This window comes from Stylophora pistillata, chromosome 12 (genome assembly GCF_964205215.1).
Source record: "Stylophora pistillata chromosome 12, jaStyPist1.2, whole genome shotgun sequence".
NCBI lineage: Eukaryota > Metazoa > Cnidaria > Anthozoa > Scleractinia > Pocilloporidae > Stylophora > Stylophora pistillata.
Window position 1 is genome coordinate 3,889,095 of NC_142530.1, and position 24,083 is coordinate 3,913,177.

The window sequence follows — 24,083 nt, forward strand, 5'->3', positions numbered from 1 at the left end:
AAACTTGACCGGCCGTGGTGTTTACTACAAACAATGAGCTTCCTTCGTTTCACAATGTACTCGGGATTTTGGAAGCTAGAAATTTTACGGGCGTTGAACAAACCTTGAAGAAGAGATGAACATTTAAGATTTAGCCGATTATTGAATACTTCGTCAAATTGTTACAAGTATTCAAAACCAAACATCGATGACACCAAATCACATTTGCTAGAAAAACAGCCTAAAAAGTTTCAGTAACAGTCAGTGCCTTTCCATTATTTTGTGCTACTGCCTTCCTTCCTTCTCATATTTTGATTTACTCTTCAGGGATCTGTCCAAGAACAATTTGCAGAACTTATCTTCAGGAATGTTCAAGAGCAACAGAGAACTACGGCACCTGTAAGTAGAATCCTTCTAAAGCTTTGTACCATCACTAGTTCTTAGTCATGGGATAGGGGCGACGAGGTAATTTCTCTGAGGATACGTTGAAGTGCCTGTATTAGTGCGCGCGCATGTTTCGAGATTATGTAAGTTGAAATGTCGTCAACAAATCACGTGGACTTTTTTTTGGACGTGTGCAAGTTTCTTTAGAGGAGTGGAAAGTTTTGAGTTATACGAGCAGCAATTTGTTTGGCGGTCTTTGGTATTTACCAAGTGTACCGTGAATTTACCGTGTTACGAATAGACGCTTTTGTTTGATTTCCGTTTCGTTTCCTAATGTTTTCGGCGACCACGATGCGAGAAAGGTATAAGCTGTTATCTTTGAGGTTTCGTTTGCGAGTTGAGTTTGAGCGCTATGACTTCCAAATCCGAGGACAGCGATGTTACCGAAACAACCGAGAAAAACGACAGAACTGGACCGAGTGGAGTCCACAAACAGAAGCAAAAGGACATTCTGTTGATACAGATTAAGAGAAGGAAACGTACTGCAAAGACAAAAGTCACAAATCTCAGACATGAAATAACGGACATAAAAAGTGTGATTGAACCGCTATGGGCAGCCCTAGAGGACGCACAAGAAATTTTAGAGGAAATCATTGCCTTCTATGTCGAAGTCGAAGTCGAAGAACAAGCTGGGAAAAGAGAACCGTTTGAAGAGTCCGAAGCGATCGAGAGAGACGTACGAAGAACGACTGAAGCGGGACAAAATGCGATCAAAGTCCGCGCGTTTAAAGCCGTAAATATGAACAAGCCCTTAAGCAAGAACACAGCAGATCGCTACCAGCAATCGGCCAGAGAAGATCAGCTGAACGAAAGTCACGGCAGCCACGACAGAAACAGATATTTGAAGCCGTTAGCAGTTCCGAAGTTTAATGGTGACAAACGAAAGTTTGAAGATGTTTGGGCTCTTTTTACAAGTCTCGTAGACGAGTCAACGGAGCCAGTACATTTGAAAATGGCAAGGCTACGACAAAGCCTTACAGGTCCATCCGTGGTCTTGGAGTCACCGCCCACGAATACCAGGAGGCAGAAAAAATATTAAAGACAAAGTATGAAGGTACGCGCCGGCTTCTGCGAGCCTAATTGGATCAACTAGAACAGGCACTGTTCATTAGAAGAAACGATATCTACGCGCTTGAGAAGTTTGCTGACCTTGTTAGAATCAGTGGTAAAGTTGCAGGCCGAATGAAGACAAGGTGTGTTACGAGATGGAACTCTTCACAGTCTGCTGGTAAAAAAAAGTTGTCTGATCGTCAGCTAGAGAATTGCAGTCGCTGGTTAAAGGAATGCCCCAGACAAAGATCATTCATAGGTTTCAAAGAGAAGTTGAAAGTCGAAGTCAGATTCGGAATAGAAGCAGCGGTGAACAGGAATAACTCGAAACCTGTCCAGTACGTCAGACTACCGAGAGTACCGAGATACAAGGATCGCAGCAGGATGCGAAATTTACATACTGTTGCAATAGGAAAAGAGTCGCGTAGTGTGAAGACTCAGTGATCTTTCTGTCACAGTTTCGATCACGGGGTGTAGTATTGCAAGGAGTTTGGCGACGGAGGAGTGGATGACCGCTGGAAGATCGAGAAAGAAGAAAGCTGTGTTTCCGTTGCCTAGCCTCTGATCACGGGGGAAAGATTGCCCAAAAGGCCCGGGAGGGGGCGCCCGCTGTGACCCCGACCAGCTATAATGAAGGAACGCCTACTGAACCTTATTCGTGACGAGTTGTCCCACTGTGGATGAAGGCCAATGCTAGAAAAATAAAAATAAACGCCATCCTAGACGACGCGTTGAACGAAACTTTCCTAAATGAATAAGGTTACTGGGGCACTGAGATTGGTAGAGCCTTTCCAAAAATTTCAAGTTTATGTTCTCAACGACATCCTCGAAACGTTTCAGTCCATACCATTAAAATTTCAAATTTAAAGGTTGATGGCGGGTTTTCAAAGGAAATCAGGGTAAAAACATATACTCAGAAAGTCGCAAGCAGTTACAGAGCTGTGAACTAGAACAAACATCAGAATGAACACCCTCACTTGACCCAATGCAGTTTTCCCAAGCCGGCCAATGATGGATGGACTTGTCGATCTTTTGATTGGCATTGATAACGCTGAACTCCATTATTCACATGTTGATATCCGAGGGAAACATAGTTGACCTATCGCCCGCCTCGGACCACTTGGGTTGAGTAGTATTGGCGCAGCTGATAAAAACAAAACCGCGAGAACATGATCTCACGTTAATGTTATTCGCTCCTTGTTCACCAAGAGCCTAATTGGAGCGAGAGAAAAGAATCCTGTTGTGATGTCGACAACAGCCTAAAGATGTTCTGAGAAATTGAGAAGTCTGACACAGACCGCGATGACAGATTCGTATTCACTGAAGAAGAAAGCAAAAGGAAAGATTCCCTCAAGTACAAAAATGAAAGATATCTTGTGGCCGTTCCTTGGAAAGAAAACAAACCCGATCTACCTGACACTAAACCTATGGTACTGTTTTCCATACGAAGCACCAAAAGAAATTTGAAGAAGAAAAGCCACGTCGCCGAAGAATATCAAGTAACCATCCAGGCCTATGTTGCTAAAGGATATTTAGGAAAGGTTCTCTCAAACGAGCAGCTGCCAGCTAACGTATGGACAACAAAAGTGCGAGTCGTATTTGGCTGTGCCGCTGAATGTAATGGCACTTCCTTGAATGACATAATTCATCCCGGGCCGAAATAGCTACAAGATCTTTTTAACGTCCTCGTCCGTTTTCGTCGAAACCCTGCTGGCATCGCTTGCGACATCAAAGGAATGTATCTCCGGCGAAGGGCTAACGCTCGAAGCGTCAGCATTTGTAATCGTTACGGTGGCCAATTTACCATTTCAACTTTGTTGATATATCCAAATTGTCTCCAGATAGAGCTTAAGGAGCCCGACCGATCCTACTTCCGTCTGTTGCGGAGAGATCTTGACGCTAACCGAGAGCCAGACGTGTTCGAGTTTAAGCGTGTAGTTTTTGGAAAGAACTCTGCTGCTATGGGGTCGCAGTTTGTTGCGCAAGATAACGTTCAAGGAAGCCAAACCAGTTAAATAAACTCATATGGAAGATTCTATTGGCAGTCTTGATAGCGATGATGAAGGAGTGGAGCTATACCATCAATTGAAGGAGCTATGGGCAGTCGCCAGCATGCAAACCAGGAAGGAGATCTCTAATTCATCGAAAGTTATTGGAGCGATTTCATCAGAAGAACACACCACAAAGATAGTGATTAACAGCGGTCAAGACCCGATAACGAAGACACTGGGAATTCCGTGGAACAGTACCGAAGACGTGTTTACCTTTGCCGCTTCTCCAGTTTCCTTGGAATTTCAGACAACAAAGGGAAACGTCCTGCGTAAAGTAGCAACGGTTCTTGAACCGCTGGGATTCGTTTGCCCATACGTTATTGTGGCGAGAATTCTACTTCAGGGGCTGTGGATGTGAGGCTACAACTGGGATGACGAAGTTCAAGATGAATGGCAAACCAAATCGTGGTTTGGTTTGAGCCATTGAAAAGTCTGCAGAAGGTGAAGATTCCCCCGGTGTCTACGAACTCCAGAGTCTGTCAAGTCAAAAGTACATTGTGACAGTCGAACTTGGAGTAACGTGGAGATTCAATCTACCAGCTGCCCCACATTTTGGAGGAGCCCATGAAGTAATGGGGAAAGCTGCTAAGAAAGACAGTTGCGCCGTTGTGGGAAAACGAGACATAAACGATGAAGAGCTGATCGCCGTGTTCGCTGGAGTCCCTTCTTAATACCTGTCAGTTGACTAATCAGAGTTCAAGTCCACGAGACGATGTTCCATTGACACTTAACCATTTCTTGCTCGGCGAAATGGGGGGACACTTCGCTTCCGAGGCCGTTGAAACAACTACTTCGCATCCGCGTCAACGATGGCGAAAGGTTCAAGCTATTAATTATTTTTTGACGTGTGCAAGTTTCTTTTAAAGGAGTTGAAAGTTTTGAGTTTTTCGAGTGGCAATTTGTTTGGCAGTTGTTGGTATTTACCGTGTTTACCGTGAGTTAACCGTTTACCGTGTTACAAATAAACGTGTTTGTTTGGTTTCCGTTTCGCTTCCAAAGAAAGAGTGAAATATCTGTAGCAGACATCAGTAACTCATGAGACTTTATCGGCTTTTAAGTTTAGTATTTTCTTTGACCTTAGCTTATGTAGAAAATCTGGGCAGTATTTTTAAGCAAAGACCTCAAGCTGATAGTAAACTTCTTTATCCTATCTTTTCTCTTCCTTTCAAACCACTTTGGTTGCAAGAAAAAGACATTGGTTTGGAAATGGATTTTGTGATAGCAAGTGTGTCATTAAGAGGGTTGACACGAGGCCTAAAAACTTTTTCGTAATAAATTTGAATCCATCCCAAAAGGTAGCTCAGAAAGTTAAGACATGAAGTATTTGTTTACAATTGAGTTGATCAATGGGACTTTCGTTTCACGAGAATATGAATTCTCCAAAAGAATTTGTTCATTGTAAAACGGTAAGCGAAGTATTAAGTTCTACTACAAATGCCCTTTAGGTAAGTTTTTACGTTTTACATCCGTATAATTTGGACATTTCTACCGGAAATGACACAGTAGAAAGTGAAGAAATTCAATGAGAAAAAGCTGCATTAAATTAACTTGTGTCTAGTTTAAATTTCTTTTGTCACTTAAGTTTTTTTAAAGAAACAAGGCTGGATATACGCACCAGTTTGTTTGGAAGCCTTTTAAATCATTCTTATCATTACGCAAATAAATTGTTTCTGTGAATCCTCTCTGTTTAATTTGAATTACCTCTGTTTTCTCTACCATCTACTCGTTAAGTACTGTTAAATTTATGGAGGATCTTGCCGTTATTACAGCCCTAAATCAATTAAGTTTAGAACAAAGGCCTATACCCTCGGGCGGTACTCAAGACCTCGTGCACAGTTTTTCCTAATATGGACCGACCTATGCTGAATAACGTTATGTACGTCGGTTTTGAAAGAAGCCTTGATTCTCATATTTCGTTATCTACTTGTTACATTTATCATGAGAAATTGAAAAGAGTGAAATATGTGCAGGAGAAAACAGGAACTCGTAAGAGACTTTGTCGGCTTCTAAGTTAGTATTTTCCCTGACCTTCTTGATGTATACATAGAAGAAGTGACTTGGAATAACATTTGACAATAAAAACTTGCGACAAAACGTTGCTTGATAACATTGTAAAATTTAAAAACGATAAAAAGCTATAGAAAGCTAAAATCGACGACTTTTCGAGGTTAACATAACGTCATTATCAAGTCAAGAATGTATAAAAATAAGTTCTATAAATACTAAAAACGAACAATAAGAGAAAATAATTTGCGGGTTAAACAAAAAGTTTAGCATGTATGGAGTCCGTTTGCACGTTCAGATTAGGTTTGAATTTCTTAATATAAAGCATTTCAAACACTAAACAATCAAATTTACTTAGAAACTTTCTCAGAATCTTAAAATGACTATCATTCAAACGATCCCTCCTACCATGCGCTTCATGAATATGCTTGCCAATTGCCGACTTTTTGTGTTCAGCGACACTTTGAAAAAGGTGTCGGGCAGTATAGCCGACATAATCTGCATCGCACAGATGACATACAAAATGATAAACAACGCATCGCTGATTAACAATTGACGGCTTGGGTTCTTTAGGTTTTAGGTCTTGTTCTAATTTCTTGCTTACAAAACCTGGCTACAAAACGAGGCCAATCATATTACTGTGATCACACAGCTGTCTCCGAACAGAATTAGCTGAAACCTGATCTTTGAATGGTAGGTTAATTCTGACTATGTTGCTCTGGTCAGCATTTCTCTCCGCTGTGCCTACAGAAGGTTTACGAGAAAAAAATTAGAAATAACAGAATCTATAAGACTAGAAGGGTAACCAAGACGGCTAAAAATGGAGCGCAATTTGGCGCATTCTTCATTAAAAGCCTCTATTGTGGAGGATAGCGCATAAGCGCGATGTAACATTGTCTTTAAGAAAGAGTCTTTATAGCGTTTGTCAGTATGACTTTGGAAATGTAAAAGCAAGCCAATATTAGTTGGGTTTCTATAGACTTGAGTTTCAAGTTTTGTTCCATTCTTGATGATATCAATGCCGATGAAAGGAATGCTGTCATCAACAGGAGGTTCCATCGTGAACAGTAAACTGGGATGTAGGCCATTCAGGGTAGTAAGAAACTTAGTGGCAGCATCAGTATTTGACATTCTTGCAAGAGTATCATCAACGTATCTTCTGTACCAATGAGGCATCAAGCCATCGCGTGCGAGTTTCTCCTCGAGGTGGCGCATGAAGACGTTCGCCATTAGGGGGCCCAGGGGGGAGCCCATAGCTACTCCATCCGTCTGCTCATACAACTTAACAAGCGGATCTTTTAGGAGGTTAAGCCCATGGGTTTTATTAAACCAGTCATCCGCGAAGGCTTTGTTGACCAAGATGTTAATAGTCTCATCCAACGGCACATTGGTGAAGAGAGCTGTAACATCATAAGAGACCAGAATATCATCTTCATTAACAGAGAGGTTACCAGAATAGTCTTCTTGATGCACTTTACATAAAGGAAACCGGATAACGAAAATCCTTGAGGAAACTGTAAACTGTATAATCGTAATTGGGTTAACTTCATTATACTGTAAAATATTGACCCGTTTTAAGTAACAAAATTGAGTATTTTGGGTACGGAAAGCATTTAAAAACTCAATTAGACTGGTGTACAGAGTTTATAGATCATTGGATCACTCTATGGTGCAATGAACGAATGATTTTTAATCTAGCTCATACGGACATGACAGTTTACATTTATGACTTCTTGAGTCGCGTTACGAACGGTTTACTGCACTAACACCATTAGCAGCTCCTCCTACGATATCTCTCTGGGGATGGAGAAAGATTTGTATCCGGGAATAACTGTGGTTTGCTATTTCGGTCTCGTGCGTCAGGAAAATTGATAGAGGTCTTGTGATGTCAAGTTTAGTGATAGCTCTTCAATATGATATCTTTGCGTTCAAGCTGCACAGAGAATTCTATAAGACATTCATGAACTTAACCTCTTTTCGGATCTGATCGAGGAATATCTTTTGCGTTAAGCCAATCATGCTATAAAAACGAGAAGCCAAGGTATTTTTATCATAGCTGGTAATATCTTATTATTCGAAAGATTATCTTACAGCTCAAAGCTAACATTTGGTTTGATGATATGTTCGTCGTAAGTACTTGTCCAATAATCAATTAAAGAACTTAACCTCAGAACCAATTATGCCAACAAATTAGAGCCAGACGGAGACAGTCTGACTATCAAAACATCCGCCTAACACTCACGCTTGAAACAGACCCAGCAATGCAGTGTATCTCAGCTAAATCTTCTCACACATATATCTCACAATGGGGAAAATTTGAAAGAATACTGCTTATAAGTTTGGGATAAATTGTTTGTTGTTACTTAATGTTCACCTTTAGGACGCGTTTGCTTTTTCGTAAGGTTCCACAAGAACATTTGTCTTCCTTAACATTGCATTTTACAAATGGAAATATTGCAAACTGTTTAGGTTTAACAATTTTCGAAATATATTATCAGGCAAATTTTTTTTTTTTAAATAAAATTATTACAACTTGATAGTCTAGAGAGGATCAATAAAAACTTATATAAGAATAGTGTGAAATGAGGATCCACTTACCAAGTTTCGTTCTAAAACACTGGCTCCCCATCAATGCAGCGTCAATACAGTAGTAATGTATTGATTAGCAAATCTTGACCAGCCGCGGTGTTTATTACAAATAATAAGCCTGCTTTGTTTTAAAATATATTAAGGATTTTTTATGCTGAAAAAAAAAATGAAAGTCGGAAAATTCACAGTCCTCGATCAAAACGGTGGAGAAGAGATGAACATTTAAGATTCAGCCTTTTCTTGAAAAAACTATCAAATCGTTCCAATTTCTACTTTTGTCGAGGGCTAAAGTTTATGAAAAAGAAAAAACAATCGTGAGGTAAAAATAAATATTTAGAAAATCTGGGCATTGTTTTTAAGCAAAGATGTCGGTAACGACCTCAAGACGATAGATAACTTCTTCATCCAATCTTTTCTCTCCCTTTCAAACCACTTTGGTCGAAGGAAAAATAATTGATTTGGAAATTAAGTGTGTGATAACAAGTGTGTCATTAAGTGGGTTGACAGGCGGCCTAAGGAAAAGACTGTGATTGGCTTTTTTGGTCTCGTGCGTCGGGAAAATTGATAGAAGTCATGTGATGCTCGGATTTTTTGATAGCTTTCCAATATTATTTCTTTACGTTGAAGCTGCACGGAGAGTTCCACGAGACATCTGTTAAATAAATTGAAGAAAAGATGATCATTTAAGAAATCAATAACTTATTTTAGACTCTGTCGGCTTCTTAGCTTATGTGTTAACTTTATATATAAGAAACCGGATAACAAAATCTCGAGCACTTTAATGGGGCAAATTGTAGAATCATAACTGGGTTAACTTCATTTTATGGTGAAATATTGAACTTTTTTAGAGTGTTTCATATTCTGAGTAAATAGTTTTTCCTTTGATATTTTACGGCTGGGAAGATACCTTCCCGCAAATGGTGTGGATCTTATTGTAAACACATGCAAGCGGATGACACAAAATTGAGCAATTTGGATACGAAAAGTTTTTAAAATTGAATTTGACTAGTCTGCACTATTAATAGATGACTGGGTCAACAACACTTTAAGCAGGAATGAACTAACCAGTTTAAGGGAGGTCATACTTTAAGGACATGACAGTTTATATGTATGACTTTTTGAGTCGCATTTGAAACGGTACGTTTATTGCATTAACACCATTAACAATCCCTCCTACCAGATTTCTTTAAGGATGGAGGGGAATTTCTATACAGGAAAGACTGTGGTTGTCTCTTTCGGTCTCGTGCGTCAAGAAAATTGCTGGAAGTCTTGTGATGTCTGGTTTGGTGACAGCTTTTCAATACGATGGTTTTACGATCAATCTGCACAGAGATTTCTATGAGACATCTATACTAGTAACCGGTTTTTGGATTCGATCAAAGAAATATCGTTTGCCTCAAGCCAGTCAAGCTTTTAAAACGAGAACTAAAGGCATATTCTATTATAGCTGAAAATATTTAATTATTCGAAACATTATCTAACAGCTCAAAGCTGCCATTTTGTTGTGATAATCTGTTCGTCATAGGCGATTGTCCAATAATCATCTAGTGGACTTTACCTTCAGTAGCTTTCAGTTGGTTGAGATCGCTGGAGCAAAATTAAAGCCAGAATGAGGCAGCCTGACTAGCAAATCATCTACCTAACACTCGCGCTTGGAACACACCTACAATGGCAGTGTATTTTAACAAAGTTTTCTTACACGTATTTCTCAAAATGGGGAAACATTTGAAAAAGTACTGCTTCTAAGTTTGGGAAAAGTTGTTTATTGTTCACTTGTAAGAGGTGTTTGCTTTTTTTCGTGAAGAGTTTTGTGTTCCTTCACTTTGCCTATCACATATTGAAATTTTGCAAACTGTTTAGATTTAACAATTGTGAGGTATATTATCAGGCAAATATGTTTCATCTGTGAAAATTTTCCATAATTTGAGAATCTAGAGAAAACCAGTTAAAAACCGATATATGAATAGTGTGAAATGGGATCCACTGACAAAGTTATCGGCCAAAAACACTGCTCCCCATAAATGCAGCGTCAATACAGCAATAGATATAACAGACTCTGAAAAGTTCTCTTTCACAGCTAACTTGTCAGAAAAAGATGTATTTATTAGCAAAACTTGACCGGCCGTGGTGTTTATTACAAATAATGAGCCTGTTTTCTTTTACTATACATTCAGGATTTTTTATACCGAAAAAGATAATAGAAGCTAGACAATTAACGGCCGTTGATCAAAACCTTGAAGAAGAGATGAACATTTAAGATTTAGCCGCTTCTTGAATACTTCGTCAAATTGCTAAAAGTATTTAAAACCAAACACCGATGTAACAAATAACATTTGCTAAAAAAAAAGCACCCTAAGAAAGTTTTAGTAACAGTCAATGCCTTTACATTTTTTAGCCTATTGCCTTCCACGAATATACGTGTTTGATTGATTTCTTTATTTTCGTTTCCCCTCCTAACATTTTTGCGACACGATGGGAGAAAATTATGAGCTGTTGTTTTATTGAGGTTTCGTTACATGAGTTAAGTTTTGGAGTTGAGCGCTATGGCTTCTTAAGCCGAGGAGAGCGATGTTACCGAAGTTACCAAGAAAAACGACAAAACTGGAGCGATTGGAGTCGACAAACAGAAGCAAAAGGACCTTCTGTTGATACAGATTAAAAGAAGGAAACGTGCCGCAAAGACAAAAGTGACAAAACTCAGACATGAGTTGGAAAGACTATGCGTAAAAACATTCCGAAATAACGAAGATATAAAGTGTGATTCAACAGCTGTGGGCAGCCAAAGAGGACGCACAAGAAATTTAAGAGGAACTGACCGCGTTCTAAGTCGAGGTCGAAGAAGAAGCTGGGAAAAAAAAAACCGTTTGAAGAGTCCGAAACTTTCGAAAGAGACGTACAAAGAACGATTGAAGAGGCACAAAATGCGAACGAAGTCCGCGCGTTCAAAACCGTAAATATGAACCGGCCGTTAAGCGAGAACACAGCAGAACAGAACTACGAGTAATCGGCCGAGAAGATCAGCTGAAAGAAAGTCACGGCAGCCAGGACGACCGAAACTGATATTTGAAGCCGTTAACAGTTCCGACGTTTAATGGTGACAAAAGGAAGTTTGAAGATGTTTGGGCCCTTTTTACAAGTCTCGTAGACGAGTCAACGGAGCCGGTGCAATTGAAAATGGTAAGGCTACGACAATGCCTTACAGGGCATGCTTTGGAAGCCATTTGTGGTCTTGCAGTCACCGCGTGCGAATACGAAGAGGAAAAAGAAATATTAAAGATGAAATATGGAGGTACGCACCGGCTTCTAAGATCTTATATGGATCAACAAGAGCAGGTGCCGTTGATAAGAAGCAACGACATCCACGCGCTTGAGAAGTTTGCTGACCTTGTTAGAATTAGTGGTAGAGTTACAAGCCGAAGGAAGAGGCGGTGAGTTGCTAGATGGAACTATTCACAGCCTGCTGATAAAAAAATTTACCTGATCGTCAGCTAGAGAATCTTAGTCGCTGGTTAAACGAACGCGCCAGATGAGAGAGGCACAGGTGTTCCATGGGAGGGGGCGCCCGCTTTGACCCTGACCAGCTGTAATGAAGGAATGCAGACTGAACCTTATTCGTTACGAACTGTCCCTGTGTGGATTAAGGCCATGGTAGAAAAATAAAATAAACGTCATTCTAGACGACGCATCGAACGAAACTTTTATAACTGAAGGGGATGCTGGGGTATTGGGACTGTGAGAGCCTTTCGAAAAATTTGAAGTTCATGTTCTCAAGGACACCTTTGAAACTGAAAATGAGGATGGCAGGTTTTTGAAGGAAATCAGGGTAAAACATGTCCTCAGAAAGTCGCAAGCAGTTACAGAGCTGTGAACTACTACAAACATCAGGACAAAAGGCCTCACCTGACCCAATATTAATGCAGTTTTCCCAAGCCGACAAATGATGCACTTGTCGATCTTTTGATTGGCAATGATAACGCTGAACTCCATTATTTACATGCTGATCTTCAAGGGAAACATGGTGGACTCATCGACCGCCTCTGTCCACTTGGGTGGATCCTGTTATTAGTTTCTTATACACTAGAGAGCCTAATTGGAGTGAGAGAAAAGAATCCTGTTGCGATATCGACAACAGCTTAAAGAAGTTCCGCACAATTGAGAAGTCCAGCACAGACGGCGATGACAAACTCGTACACACCGAAGAAGAAAGACTAGCTTTAAGCAAAGTGAAAGATTCCCTCAAGTACAAAATGGAAGATATCGTGTAGCCGTTCCTTGGAAAGAAAACAAACCCGATCTCCCTGACGCCAAACCTATGCAATGTCTCGCTTACAAAGCACCAAAAGAAATTTGAAGAAGAACAGCTGCGTCGCCGAAGAATATCAAGCAACCTTCCAGGCCTATGTTGATAAAGGATATTTACGAAAGGTTCCCTCAAACGAACAGCTGCCAGCTAACGTATGATATTGGCCGTATTATCCGGTCGTGATAATGGATAAATCGACAACAAAAGTGCGAATCGTATTTGATTGTGCCGCTAAATGTGATGGTACTTTCTTAAGTGACACGAGTCATCCCGGGCCGAAATTACTACAAGATCTTATCAACGTCCTTGTCCGTTTTTTTCGAAACCCTGTTAGCATCGCCTGTGAACTCAAAGAGATGTACCTCCAGATAGAGATTGAGGAGCCGGACCGATCCCACTTCCGACTGTTATGGAGAGATCCTGACCCTAATCGAGGGCCAGACGTATTCGAGTTTAAGCGTGTGGTTTTGGAAATAATTCCGCCCCTATGGAGTTTGTTGAGCAGGAAAATGATCGAAGAAACCAAGACTGTTATCCACTTGCAGTCGAGACCGTCTTTAAGTTCACCATATAGACGATTTTATTGACCGTCTTGAAAGCGATGATGAAGGAGTGGAGCTTTACCGTCAATTGAAGGCACTATGGGGAGTCGCCGCCATGCAAGCCAGGAAGTGGGTCTCTAATTTACCGAAAGTTATTGAAGGTATTCCATCAGAAGAACACGCCAAAAAGATCGTGATTAACAGCGGTCAAGACCTGATAACGAACACATTGGGAATTTCATGGAACAGTACTGAAGACTTGTTTATCGTTGCCGCTTCTCCAGTTTGCCCGTAATTTCAGACAACAAAGCGAAACGTCCAGGGTAAAGTAGCAACGATTTTTGATTCGCTGAGATTCGTACGCCCTTACGTTATTGTGGCGAAAATTCTACTTCAGGAACTGTGGTTGCGAGGCTAGGACTGAGACGACGAAGTTCAATATGAAATAGCAAACTAAATCGGGGTTTGGTTCGAGCAATTGAAAAGTCTTCACGAGGTGAAGATTCCCCGGTGTCTGGGATGTCTAGAGCCTGTCAAGTCAAAACACATTGTGACTTTTGTCGATGCCTCTCGAGAGGCCTATGGTGCAGCAGTCTATATCCGACATGATAACGATTATGTAATCTTTCGTCTGATTGCTGCAAAGAGTGAAGTGGCACCACTGAACCCGGTGACAGTACCCAGACTGGAACTCATGATGCGACTTTGGGCCTGCGCTTAACAGAGTCGTTGCTGACGGCCTTAGAAGAACCGATTAAGACATTTTACTCTGACAGTAGAGATGTTTTATGGTGGATTCGAGGACGCGGCAAAGACTTCCGACCGACCGTTCGAAGCCAACCGAATTGGTGAAATACAGATTTTCACTGAACCGTCGCAGTGGTAGGATGTCTCTACTGAAGAGAATCCAGCCGATTTATGCAGAAGAGGGCCACGCCCTCAGAGTTAGCCGAATGTTCCTTGTGGTGGAATGGCTCTAGCTGGCTGACAGATGATTTCAGTAATGGTCAAAGATGAAAGTCCTTGATAAACCCAGTGAAATGCCAGAGATGAGAAATCGAAGAAGAAAGAAGATATAAATGCCTATGCAACCCTAGCGTGTAATCTCCAGAAAGGAACCGCACCGAAACACAACAACACACTAGAAGAGTGGAGACTAGATCCGAAACGGTTTTGCAGTTGGACGCGTTTGGTTCGAGTGCACGTGAAAGTGAGAAGAGTATTACAAAACATGGGTTACAGAGACAACAGGAATGAAAGTATGGAACTGTTGCCCGAAGAAATAAAGGATTCTGAGGGAGAAATAGTGGATTTTGCCCAACGCGAAGCTCTCTGTAACGAATACACAGCTTTGAGCTAAGGGAAGTCGATATCAAAGAAAAGCCAGTTGACAAAGCTCAACCCATGCATCGACGACTGTGGAGTTATTCACAGTGATGGTCGATTAAAGTTCGCAGGTTTTCTATCATATGATACCAGATTTCGACTCATTCTGGCAAGTGGACACTGGCTGACGAAACTTATAATTAAGCATTATAATGAGAGAGGAAATCATGTTCCTGGAGTAAACTTCATTCTTTGCCAGCGAGACTGGATCATCGTCGCACGCGAAGAGATTCACGAGTGGGATCACGAATGTAATGAATGTAAGTGAAGACAAAACAAATTATTGCCCCACTCCCGTTCGTCTGTTAAGCTTTGGATATATCTTTTTACAGATATAATCCTGATGTTGCATCCATGTGTGTGCAATATCCATGTGGATACCCAAGTACTTAACTGTGCTAACTTCCTTAAGATGGTGATCGTCAAAGCGGATGTCGATGTCATCGGATCGTCGTAAAGCTGGACGTGAACCAATCTTCATTGCCACAGATTTGCCAGCATGTGGTACCGTCGGGTTCTGTGTCAGCCAATTACTAACATTCTGCAGGTTTTTATTAACACAACTTGCGGCGTGAATAGCGCTTGGGTCATTCGAGTGAATTTCTGTGTCGTCAGCGTAAAGCGTACAATTAGAAAATTCTACAGCTGATTTCACACCGTCATAATGAATTGAGAAAAGGGATGGTCCCAATACAGAACCCTGCGGCACTCCATAACATAAGTTCAGAATATCTGAGCTCGAGCCCTTACAGACAAGATACTGTTTACGGTGTCCTAGATAACTTTCAAACCACTTATGTGTAATTTCAGTTACACCAGCATTTTTTAGCTTTTAGAGTAATATCTCGTGGTTAATTACATCAAAAGCTTTACGCAAATATCAGGCAAATATCTTTAATTTGTGAAAACTTTCAATAATTTGAAAATCTAGAGAGAACCAATTAAAACTGGTGTATGAATAGTGTGAAATGAGGATCCACTTACAAAGTTGTAGGTCTAAGAAACCGCTTTCCCATAAATGCAGCGTTAATATAGCAATAAATATGACAAACTTTGAAAAGTTCTCTTTCATAGTTGACTTGTCGGAAAAAGATGAATCGATTAGCAAAACTTGACCGGCCGGGGTGTTTATTACAAATGACGAGCCTGTTTTGTTTAGCAATTCATTCAGGTTTTTTAATGTCGTAAAAGAAAATAGAAGCTAGAGAATTGGCGGCCGTTGATCAAAACCTTAAAGAAGAGATGAACACTTAAGATTTAGCCGCTTCTTGAATACTTCGTCAAAATGCTATAAGTATTTAAAACCAAACATCGATGATAACAATTCACATTTTCGAGAGAGACACCCTAAAAAAGTGTTTTTAACATTCAATGCCTTTCCTTTTTTTTGAATACTGCCTTCCTTCTAGATAGGCTGTAGGCACCATGTTATGGTGTCGGTAGGTTCGTGATTTATTTTTAATTATATCACAATTTCTGTCACAATTTTGATCACGGGGTGTGATATTGCAAGGAGTTTGGCGACGGAGGAGTGGATGAGCGCTGGAAGATCGCAAAAGAAAGAAAGCTGTGTTTCCGTTGCTTACCCTCTGATCATGGGGGAAAGATTGCCCAAATGGCCCTCAAGTCTTCTTCGTGGAGGTGAAGTTTTGTCAGAAACTGGACTGAAGACAACGTTCCTTATGTTGACGATGAGAGACGCAAGATGTTCCACAGGAGGGGGCGCCCGCTGTCACCCCGACCAGCAGTAATGAGGGAACGCCGAGTTAACCTTATTCGTTACGAGCTGTCCCTGCGTGGATGAAGGCCAATGGTAGAAAAATAATACTAAACGCAATCCTAGAGGACGCGTTGACCAAAACTTTCCTAACTGAAGATGTTACTGGGGTACTGGGACTGGCAGAGCCTTTCGAAAAATGTCAAGTTTATGTTCTCAACGACATCCTCAAAACGTTTCAGTCCATGCCATTAAAAATTCAAATTTAAAGAGTAGATGGCACGTTTTCAAAGGAAATGAGGGTAGAAACATATACTCAGAAAGTTGCAAGCAGTTACAGAGCTGTGAACTAGAACAAACCTCAGAATAAACGGCCTCACCTGACCCAATGCAGTTTTCCCAAGCCGGCAAATGATGGATGGACTTGTTGATCTTTGGATTGGCATTGATAACGCTCAACTCCATTATTCGCACGTTGAATTCCGATAGAAACATGGTGGACCTATCGCCCATCTCGGACCATTTGACTGGAGTAGTATTGGTGCAGCTGATGAAAGCGAAACCGCGAGAACATGATCTCACGTTAAGTTATTCGTTCCTTGTTTACCAAGAGCCTAATTGGAGCGAGAGAAAAGAATCCTGTTGTGATGTCGACAACAACTTCAAGATGTTCTGGGAAATTGAGAAGTCTGGCACAGACCGCGATGAGAGACTGGTACTCACCAAAGGAGAAAGCAAAGGGAAAGATTCCCTCAAATACAAAAATGGAAGATATCTTTTAGCCGTTCCTTGGAAAGAAATAAACCCGACATCCCTGACACTAAACCTATGGTACTTTCTTGCATACGAAGCACCAAAAGAAATTTGAAGAAGAAAAGCCACGTCGCCGAAGAATATCAAGCAACCATCCAGGCCAATGTTGATAAAGGATATTTACGAAAAGCTCCTTTAAACGAATAGCTGCCAGCTTACGTCTGATGTTTGCCGCATTTTTCGGTGGCGACAAAAGAAAAATGGACAACAAAGTGCGAGTGGTGTTTGACTGTGCCGGTAAATGTAATGGTACTTCCTTAAATGACATGATTCATCCCGGGCCGAGCTTACTACAAGATATTTTCAACGTCTTTGTTCGTTTTTGTCGAAACCCTGCTGGCATCGCCTGTGAAATCAAAGAAATGTAGCTCCAGATATAGATTAAAGAGCAGGGACGATCCCACTTCCGTCTGTTGAGGAGAGATCTTGAAGCTAACCGAAAGCCAGACGTATTCGAGTTTACGCGTGTAGTTTTTGGAAAGAACTCTGCTCCTATGGGGTCGTAGGTTGTTGCACAGGAAAGCGAAAGAAAAAAAAAAACTAGTGAAGTTAACCTATACGGAAGATTCTATTGACAGTCTTTGTAGCGATGATGATGGAGTGGAGCTATACCATCAATTGAAGGCACTATGGGGAGTCGCCAGTATGCAGGCCACGAAGTGGATCTCTAATTTACCAAAAGTTATTGGAGCTATTCCATCACAAGAGCACGCCACAGAGATAGTGATTAACAGCGGTCAAGACCCGATAACGAAGACACTGGAAATTCCGTGGAACAGTACTGAGGACGTGTTTACCTTTGCCCTTTGCCGCTTCTCCAGTTTCCCCGGAATGTCAGACAACAAAGGGAAACGTCCTGCGTAAAGTAGTAATGATTTTTAATCCGCTGGGATTAAACGAACAGATGCCAGCTAACATAACGTATTTGCCGCATTTTCTGGTCGTGAGAATAGATAAATCGACACCAAAGGTGCGAATCGTATTTGATTGTGCCGCTAAATGTAATGGTACTTCCTTAATGACATGATCCATCCCGGGCCGAAATTACTACAAGATCATTTCAACGTCCTTGTCCGTTTTCGTCGAAACCCGGCTGGCATCGCCTGGGACATCAAAGAAATGTATCTCCAGATAGAGATTGAGGAACAGGACCGACACCACGCCCTTCAGCTGTGGAGAGATCTTGACCCTAACCGAGAGCCAGACGTTTTCGAGTTTAAGCGTGTAGTTTTTTGGAAACAATTCCGCCCCAATGGAGTTTATTGCGCAGAAAAACGCTGGAATAAACCAAGACTATTTTCCCCTTGCTGCTGAGACTGTCTTTAAGTTCACCTATATGGACGGGTCTATTGATCGTATTTAAAGCAATGATGAAGGAGTGGAGCTGTACCGTCAATTGAAGGCAGTATGGGGAGTCGCCGGCTTTCTTCAAAAGCGTATGCTTTTTTACTCTTCAATTGACAGGTGTCACATCGTGACAGTTACTTTTCAAAAAAATTTTTGAAAATTTGTTTGGAAGCTTTTTAATTGCCTTTACAAATAAAAATGTTTCGGCGAAAACCTTCTCTTTGATTTGAATAAAGTTTGTTTTCTTTATAACTCACTCGCTATCAAATTTTTAAGTTCAAGGAGGATTTTCCCGTAATTAAACTCGGAATTGTAGCCCTAAATCATTCGGGTTCTTCAAATTAAAGAGAAAGCTTTCGCCGAAACATTTTTATTTGTAAAGGTAATTAAAGGCTTCCGAGCAAATTTTGAAACATTTTTTTGATAAGTAACTGTCACGATGTGACAGCTGTCAATTGAAGAGTAAAGAAGCGTACGCTAAACAGCAGTACTGGCGTGACAAACACACACGAGTTAAGGTGGCTCGTACCAGTTTCCTCGCGCGGGGAATAGGTCACTCTTGCATGACGCGCGCGAGAGAAACTTGCGAAAGAAGCGCGAGATCAAAAGATAAAAATTCAAAACAAAGATGGCGGCGGGTGGAATTTTTTCTACTTTTGTGAGAAGTTTACCTAAGAGCATGTATTTGATGTGTTGAGTGGGCACTATGAATGCAGGAGATAGAAACTAAGATAACGAAGACGATTTTCGGAGAAGTAAAGGTTGCTTCACTTCACATTTAAAAGAAATATTCAACCGATATGAAATCTTGCGACGGCGAAAAAAGAAGAACTCAAGTGAAGGGTAATCTACCTGAAGTGGAAGAAGACTTTGAAACTTAAAGGAAAATAATATGGTATAGCCAGAAGTCATGTGCAGGATTTTTAAGATGAGCTCGGGAGGCTGTCTTTGACGGCTGTTTAATGATTTTCTTAGCAGTAAACGTCTGTAAACATCAGATCGTAGGTGCTCGCGCGAGCACACGCAATTGTCAGCGGTAGCTAAAACAGATCATGAGCAAATGTCGATCTTATAGAATCCAGATATTTAAAACGCGCGTGGAAACTGCTAAACTCACGAAAGCTATTGCATGAAAACAAGTCCGGTGACCCCTTCTTTTTGTTGTTCCAATATGATAATAACGTCGAACGGAATCATCAGAAAAAAACTAGAAAATTCTACTGTAGGAAATTTGTGATATGTGAAAATTGTCTTTTTTGTAGATCTCCTGAAATTCCGCTCCGTAGAATTTTTTAAAAATCTTTGTGCATTTTTTCTTTTCAAGTGCCAAAAGCAATCACTGGAAAAAATCAGGGGGTCACCGGGTTAGTTTTCAAATTATTTAAGCCACAAGCCAAAAAATGCGTCTGAATAAGCATATGAAAGCGTTGCCATGGAAACTACTAGTGAGGAAATGACACTTATTTTTGGATTACCAATGATTATGTAATTCAACCTGTAAAAGTGTTCAACTGGCCTTGGTCAGTCTTTCTGTTGTATTCTTTCAAAGTTACAAACCATCAAAAAGATGAAAACCGGTACGAGCCACCTTAAATGATGATGCAACGATTTTCTCGTAAAGAGAAAAACAGAGATCTTACGGAAAGTATTTTTTATTTCCAACGACGATTAATCTTCGAAGATTTACCTCTGTTCCGTTTTAAAATGTCTTTGAAAGTCAAATTGTAAGTGAATACGAATATGTGTTTTGGGGTTGTCAGTCTGCTTGTTTGTTTTCTGTAATGGCGTGTGTAAATCAGTTATTCTTCCACCGAAAAGCTGAAGTCAATGAGACTCTTTCTACCTAGACACAAGTAGATTTAATGCGACTTTTTTTCATCGAATTCGTTCGTTTCTGCCATGAAATTTACGACGAAAGTGTATTTTAGGATTTTGAACTGGTGCTGAATAAAATTCTTTCTTAGCCTAAACTTATAAATTTGTTTGTATCTGGTGCATGTCAAACCCATGTGTAGCTTAAAGGTCAAACAGGGATTGTTACTCACTAAATTGGCTCGCCATTAAGTCTTGTGATCGCCTTCGTATGAAATTGTTTTTTTTTTGTTGTTTTTGTTGTTAAGTCCGCGTTTTACTAGTCCGCGTTTTACTAGTCCGCGTTTTACTAGTCCGCGTTTTACTAGTCCGCGTTTTACTAGTCCGCGTTTTTCTAGTCCGCGTTTTACTAGTTCTCGTTTTACTAGTCCGCGTTTTACTAGTCCGCGTTTTACTAGTCCGCACTTTACTAGTCCACGTTTTACTAGTCCAGTCCAGTCCAGTCCACGAAATACCATATGCCATATAAACGTACTGCACTTACAATGTACTATTAAACAGATTGACCTTAACCCTAAATTCACTTAACTTAACAGCACTATGAAGCATATATTAGGCGAGTTTAAGTCCCATTAAATGTAACGTAAATAAGTTATTTTGTTTACAGGCATTTCATGTCAGCTTAAACCTATATTAAAGTTTAGCCTTAAGATAGTATAAGCTCGGTTTAAGGCAGACTTAAAACCGGTGTAGAAGTTTCTTAAACCTTAACTTAAACTTAGTAAACTTAAATTTAAGACGGGATTAATCCACGTTTAAGACAACTTAAATAAGCTTTTTCGGTTTACTACAGCTAAACAGTACTTAGAAGCGTGTTTTATACGAGTTTAAGTTCCATTAAAAGTAACGTAAACGAATACTTTTGTTTACAGACATTTAGTGTCAGCTTAAACCTACATTAGAGTTTAGCCTTAAGATAGTATAAGCTCGATTTAAGGCAGACTTAAACCGGTGTATAAGTCGCTTAAACGTCAACTTAAATTTAGTAAACTTAGATTTAAGACGGGATTAATCCACGTTTAAAACAACTTAAATAAGTTTTTTCGCCTTGTGTACCTATATGGACGATTCTATTGACCATCTTGAAAGCGATGATGAAGGAGTGGAGCTATACCGTCAATTGAAGGCACCATGGGGAGTCGCCGGCATGCAAGCCAGGAAGTGGATCTCTAGTTTACCGAAAGTTATTGAAGGGATTCCATTAGAAGAACACGCCACAAAGATCGTGATTAACAGCGCTCGTGTCTAGTTTAAGTTTCAGTCAGACCACTTAGACCAGATTTACACATGCCAGTTTTTTTTGAAGCCTTGAAAATCATCTTTACCGTTATGTAAATCAAAATAATTTGGTGAGGTCTCTCTCTTTAATTTGATTTACGTCTGTGTTCTCTACCATCTGCTAATGTCATGTGCGACTTTGTCGGCTTCCCAGTTTAGCATTTTCTCTGACCTTGTGCATCGACGTCATACTCTGAGTAGGTAAATAGTTTTCCTTTAATATTTCACCGCCGACAAGATACCTTTCCTCCAATTGGGTGGATATTATTGTTATCACATGCAAGTGGATGACAAAAAAGTGCGCACTTTGGATACGAAAAGGTTTTAAAAATTGAATTAAACTGGTGTGCAGTGTTTATAGATCACTGGGTTAACATCACTTTGTGGCGGAATGAACTAGTGATTTTAAAGTCGGTTATACTTCAAAGAGAGAGTTTACGTAAATGAATTTTTTAGTTGCATTACGAACGGTTTACTGCATAAGCTAAACTCGCGGCAAAAACTGAAAATTATAAAACGAAACGTTAAAGCTGCTAGTGACGCACTCTGAACACGAACAGTCTACTGTTATGTGAACGTAAGTAAAATTTCTTAAGGTCACTCAGGTCTGAATTTTTCGGTCTTTCTGAGTGGAATAAATGGAGAGAGGTCTAGAAGTTTCCAGTTTTGTGGTAGCTCTTAAATACGGTGTCTTTACAACTAAGCTGCTCAGAGAGTCCTACGGGACATCTGTAAAATTAATACAAATATAGAGGCAAGACCGATACAACGTAGATAAGTTTTAAAACTGAGCACTATATTTCGACTGGCCAAACCAGGCTGGTTTGGCCAGCCGAAATATAGTGCTCTGTTTTAAAACTTATCTACGTTGTATCGGTCTTGCCTCTATATTTATATTCGTTATTTTGGGCCAATTAGATCACTGCTGACCCAACATACAAGAGTAGGATTATCGTCCGCGGTTGTTTGCTGAACATTTCACTGTAAAATTAATCTCCTTTTGGATCTGATTGAGGAATATTCGTTTACCTCTAACTGATCCAGCTTTTAAAACGAGAACCAAAGGCATCTTTTGTTATAGCTGAAGTATTTTAAGGTTCCATTCATTATCTAAGAACTCAAAGCTAACATTTTGTTGCGATGTTCTGTTTGTCGTAGGTACTTATCCAATAATTATTTAAAGAACCTACCCTCAGGAGTTTTCAGTGGGATAGGACTTACATTCGAATTGTAAGTAGGTTACATAGGTGACATAGGTTACTTGACCACTCCCCATAAGGGCTTTTCAGGGCCAACACCCACCCATCTCACCCCAGGGAAGGACATCCACAAAAAAGAGTAGTCTCGTGCGTGGGAAATCAACGTCTCCTACGGTTTATTCGTTCATATCCGTGAAGACTAGATAAGCTATCCATTTCTTGTTATAGAAAGGTTGCAAATTCTCCTCATTTATTTTAAGACCATGAGTATTGGTCCGGCCGGGGCCCAAACCCTCGACCTCCCGCACAATACAATCCGGCACCCTAACCAACGGAGCTATATTCTCCGCGCCAAAGTAGGAACCAAATTTCCAGAAAAATTGAAGCCAGAATGAAACAGCCTGACTACCACAACATCCACTTAACACTCGCGAATAAAACAGGCTTAGCAATGCAGTAAAAACGTATTACACATGTATTTCGAAAAAGGGGGAAAAGATTGAAAGAGTACTGCTAATTAATTTGGGATGAGATGTTTATCGTTCATTGATCACGCCAAACTTTAAAGAATAATATTTTTATTCTTTAATATTGCATATCCTACCCATTGAAATATCGCAAATTGTTTGAGATTCAACAAATGTGAGATCTTTACAATCAATCTACTCAGAGTCCTATGAGACATCTACGAAATTAACCTTCTTTCAGATTTCCTCGGACCAATCCTGCTTTTAAAACGAGAACCATGGCCGTCCTTTGTTATAGCTGAAAATATTTTCTGGTTCCAATAATAACTAACAGCTCAAAGCTAACGTTCCGTTGTGATGATCTTTCCGTCATAGGGACTTATCCAATAATCAGTTAAAGGACTTAACCTTAGAAGCTTTCATAGGGTTGGAATCTCTGGACAAACTGTAAGTACGAAGCAAATTTCCAAGCAAAATTGGAGCTAGACTGAAACAGTGTGACTAATAGAACATCTACCAAACACTTACGCTTGCTCTGTTACGGGAGGTTTTCAAGAAGAAAATTTGTGTTCCTTAATATTTGATATTATATGTACATATTAAAATAAAAAAACTGTTTAGATATAACAATTGATATATTATCGAACAAGCACGTTTCATTATATCGCATTCATTTCACCATTTCATAAATTATCTTATTAGATGTTGTCACCGGCCCACCTAGCGTATGGAACAATTAAAAATTATACTTTTAAAAGTAACCTGTACTTTACAAAACAGAATTTCTATTGATGGTAGATCATTTCCAAAATTCTGAGAGACAAGGGTCAGGCTTCACCCACCCCTCTCCTTCTCAGTACCTTGGTGGGGATGTCTTATGGTTAAGCATTGTATATTTCTTGTGACACAAATGTTCGAAGTCTTGTCCTGTCCGACCTGGTAACAGTTATTCAATACGATTTCGTAAGAACAAGAGCTATAGGATATCCTGCGAAACCAACGTTCGGATCTAGCAATATTAATATCGTTGGTTCCAAAGGAA

The 24,083-nt window shown here is 40.2% G+C and overlaps 1 protein-coding gene across 1 annotated transcript; it reads left to right on the top strand.

Moving 5' to 3' along the window:
• Positions 1-305: 305 nt before the first annotated feature.
• LOC148718452 (leucine-rich repeat-containing protein 3C-like) lies at positions 306-23,492 on the top strand. The gene is made up of 3 exons (XM_088741552.1): positions 306-378; positions 22,534-22,605; positions 23,417-23,492. Exons 1-3 carry the CDS (start codon positions 347-349, stop codon positions 23,490-23,492), a joined length of 180 nt encoding a protein of 59 aa, XP_088597678.1. The 5' UTR covers positions 306-346.
• Positions 23,493-24,083: the final 591 nt, after the last annotated feature.

Coding starts and splice junctions, on each gene's coding strand:
- LOC148718452 (XM_088741552.1), top strand. CDS start 347: ATGTTCAAGAGCAACAGAGAACTACGGCACCT. Junction 379..22,533: donor AACAGAGAACTACGGCACCT/GTAAGTAGAATC, acceptor TGTTTGTCGTAG/GTACTTATCCAATAATTATT. Junction 22,606..23,416: donor ATAGGACTTACATTCGAATT/GTAAGTAGGTTA, acceptor TTTCCGTCATAG/GGACTTATCCAATAATCAGT.